This window comes from Loxodonta africana, chromosome 9, assembly GCF_030014295.1.
Source record: "Loxodonta africana isolate mLoxAfr1 chromosome 9, mLoxAfr1.hap2, whole genome shotgun sequence".
Lineage (NCBI taxonomy): Eukaryota > Metazoa > Chordata > Mammalia > Proboscidea > Elephantidae > Loxodonta > Loxodonta africana.
This window is the reverse complement of record NC_087350.1, coordinates 104,460,814-104,463,996: the sequence shown is the minus strand read 5'-3', so window position 1 is coordinate 104,463,996 and position 3,183 is coordinate 104,460,814. Positions and strand designations below refer to the sequence as shown.

Genomic DNA, 3,183 nt, shown 5'->3' with positions numbered 1-3,183 from the left:
CAGTGATTTTCCAATGCCACAAATGCTAATTTACTGGGGCCATGTCATCAATTGTTGAAGCACTACTTTCAGGAGTGATGCTCCTGCATGGCAAGTTGGCAATTATTTGAGGAGTTATTTCAATAACTGCACAGCTCTTTGTCTGATTAATGAAACTGCCAATGGATTTATAACTCCTGTTACGGAAATGTATCATTGGAGATTTGCTGAACGGTGTGTCATAAATTCCAGACACCTGAGAAATTACGACAGAATTTGATTAGAAGGGCTACTTTCATCTCCCCCTTTTCACTAAATTTACTTCTCATTATCTACTGCTACCACTGCCTGCTCTAAGAAGAGAGAAGAGAGCTATTTGTGACAAAATTTTCTGTTTGCTAAAGCCATTCTTCCTTTTGCTGTCCATACTACCTAAATTTCCTGGTGAACAGTATGTAATCATGCCAAAGCAGATTCAAAGAGGGGAATAATGTCAGACAGGAAAGTTTCTTTGGACTCTAAAATGTTTCTGGTGACTGGAGGCCAATCCAAAAAATATTGAGAAACAAAGCAATAAGACTCAGCAGAATATAAGTTATGGGCCAAATACTTTATGCATTGTTGGGAGGGAGGCCTCAGGCTGAGTGTCGTCATATCTACAGGGTGTGAATTATCGTCCCATAACTCAAACCTCAAGATACCTGGATATGATTACAAAAGTACAAATATTTTTGTTGTTTCTCCTAAAGAAGAATATGCTGTTTTTTAAGATAAGTGTAAAAAATCACTACTAAATAGTATTCACAAATTAATTTTTTCATTAAAATGATAAAATGAACTATATTAAAACCAAACATATGTGAAATAGCAAACATTGTGTTAAATTGTATATACAGATTAAAAAAACACTCCCACTCCCAGAAAACCCAGTGCCATAGAGTCGATTCACACTCTGAAGTTTATATACATGTATATATGTGTATACACACACACACACACCATAAATCAGTATTAATCTAAAAAAAAAGTATGCATTTGAAATAGGATTTTATCCCTAACATATGAAAATGTATTTTGGAATAAATACGAAATTAGTAAGATTTTTAATGAACAAAAAAGTGGTTTGTAAAAACAAAATAATAAAATATTAGCAATCCAAAGATGGCCCAGAGTTATAATCTGGTTTCCTTGATATGAACCAAAACTAACCAACCAATAAACAAACAAAAAAACCAAACCCCTCTTAAAAGCTAAACCAGTATAAAGAAAAAAAAAAACACAGAATGAATCCCAATTTATGGCAATGGAAGCAGAATATTGTCCAAATGCTAATGTTTCTTTATATTTAGAAATGGACAAAAATGGAAGGAAACCCAAGAGATGAATTGATTTTCCTCCTTTAAACTTACACCATATACTATGTCTTTAAGAATTACGATGCAAGCCACAATGTGCATTTCAGTGAGGATCAGAGAGATCACTGAAATACACAGAAGAGAGACATAGCAGGGGAATAATACTCCATTCAAAATAAAAGATAGCAGCTCAAGATTTCAACCAAAGCTCCTGCAATAATAGCCAGCATGGTCAGGCTCTCTCCCAACTACTTTACATGTATCAACACACCTAATTCTCATAATAGCCCTATCAGATGTGTACTAATAGTGTTCCCATTTTCTAGTTGTGAAAACTGAGACACAAGATTGCATCATTGCTAAATGGTAGCGCAGGGACGTGAAGTCAGGTGCTCCAGCTCCAGAGTCTGTGGTCTTTACCACCGTGCTATTCAGACTCCCACAGTGTCACTCTTCAGATGAGCCTGTGTAGAAGCTACTCAAGAATTAATCTCAGGAGACCTTCCTCGCAGAGTCGCCGCGATCTCCTGCTTCAACAGGGCTTGAACGGAACCCGGCGCTCCTAGCCGGCTTTCCACCCCCTCCTCACAGCAGCTGCTTCAGACACCCCAAGGCCTCGCCGCTCCAGCGCCTCGCAGGCTCTGCGGCCTTTCCTCATCCGCCGCCATCATGACCGCGTCCCCCTCACAGGTGCGCCAGAACTACCGTCAGGACTCGGAGGCCGCCATCAACGGCCAGATCAACCTGGAGCGCTACACCTCCTACGTCTACCTGTCCGTGTCTTACTACTTCGACCGCAATGATGTGGCTCTGAAGAATTTTGCCAGGTATTTTCTTCACCAATCTCATGAGGAGAGGGAACATGCTGAGAGGCTGATGAAGCTGCAGAACCAACAAGGTGGCCAAATCTTCCTTCAGGATATCAAGAAACCAGACCATGATGATTGGGAGAGCAGGCTGAAGGCAATGAAGTGTGCGTTACACTTGGGAAAAAACGTGAATCAGTCACTACTGGAACTGCACAAACTGGTCACTGACAAGAACCACCCCCATTTGTGTGACTTCATTGCGACGCATTACCTAAATGAGCAGGTGAAATCCATCAAAGAATTGGGTGACTAAGTAGCCAACTTGCAAAAGATGGGCGCCCCGGAATCTGGCCTGGCAGAGAATCTCTTTGACAAGCACACCCTGGGAGAGAGTGATGGAGAGAGCTAAACTTTAGCCTGGCTGCCCCACAGCCACAGGGGTGACTTCCATGGTCACCAAGACAGCGTGTGCATGTTGGGTTTACCTTTACCTTTTCTATAAATTTTACCAAAACATCCACTTCAGTTCTTTCGTTTGTACTATTCCTTCAAATAAGGTAATTTGATACCCCCCCCAAAAGAATTAATCTCGGCAAAATTTCTTGCAACATGTATTTCATTCATCATAGTTACAGAAACTGACATCTCCTTGGTGTTCTTGCCCACTTTCCTTTATCTTACATTTCTCTATCTCCCATTCTCTTCCTTTCCCCACATTCTCGGATTCGTATTTTACAAAACTGTTACCTTTTCTTTCCTTTAATTTGCAAGAATAGATACTTGGGAATTTAAAAAAAATACATATTTGAAGAAGGAAAAAATATAGTCATTGCTATCTGTGGGAAGCAGCTAGAATATGTGGGAAATTCAAAAAATACCTTTAGCCATATCCCTAAACTGGAACAGGCATGGGCCATTTAAGAAGTCACCCAGGAACCCTGTATTGCGATATTTTGTGAGCTAAAAGAGGAAACGATGGAATTCCAAAAATGTTGATTTTTGTGAACTTGTAAAATCTCCACTGAACATGCATTGAAAAT

The 3,183-nt window shown here is 40.0% G+C and overlaps 1 protein-coding gene across 1 annotated transcript; it reads left to right on the top strand.

The window, feature by feature from the left end:
• The first annotated feature begins 2,003 nt into the window (after nt 1-2,003).
• LOC100671076 (ferritin heavy chain-like) lies at nt 2,004-2,859 on the top strand. The gene has a single exon (XM_064290912.1). It carries the CDS (start codon nt 2,004-2,006, stop codon nt 2,454-2,456), a length of 453 nt encoding a protein of 150 aa, XP_064146982.1. The 3' UTR covers nt 2,457-2,859.
• Nucleotides 2,860-3,183: the final 324 nt, after the last annotated feature.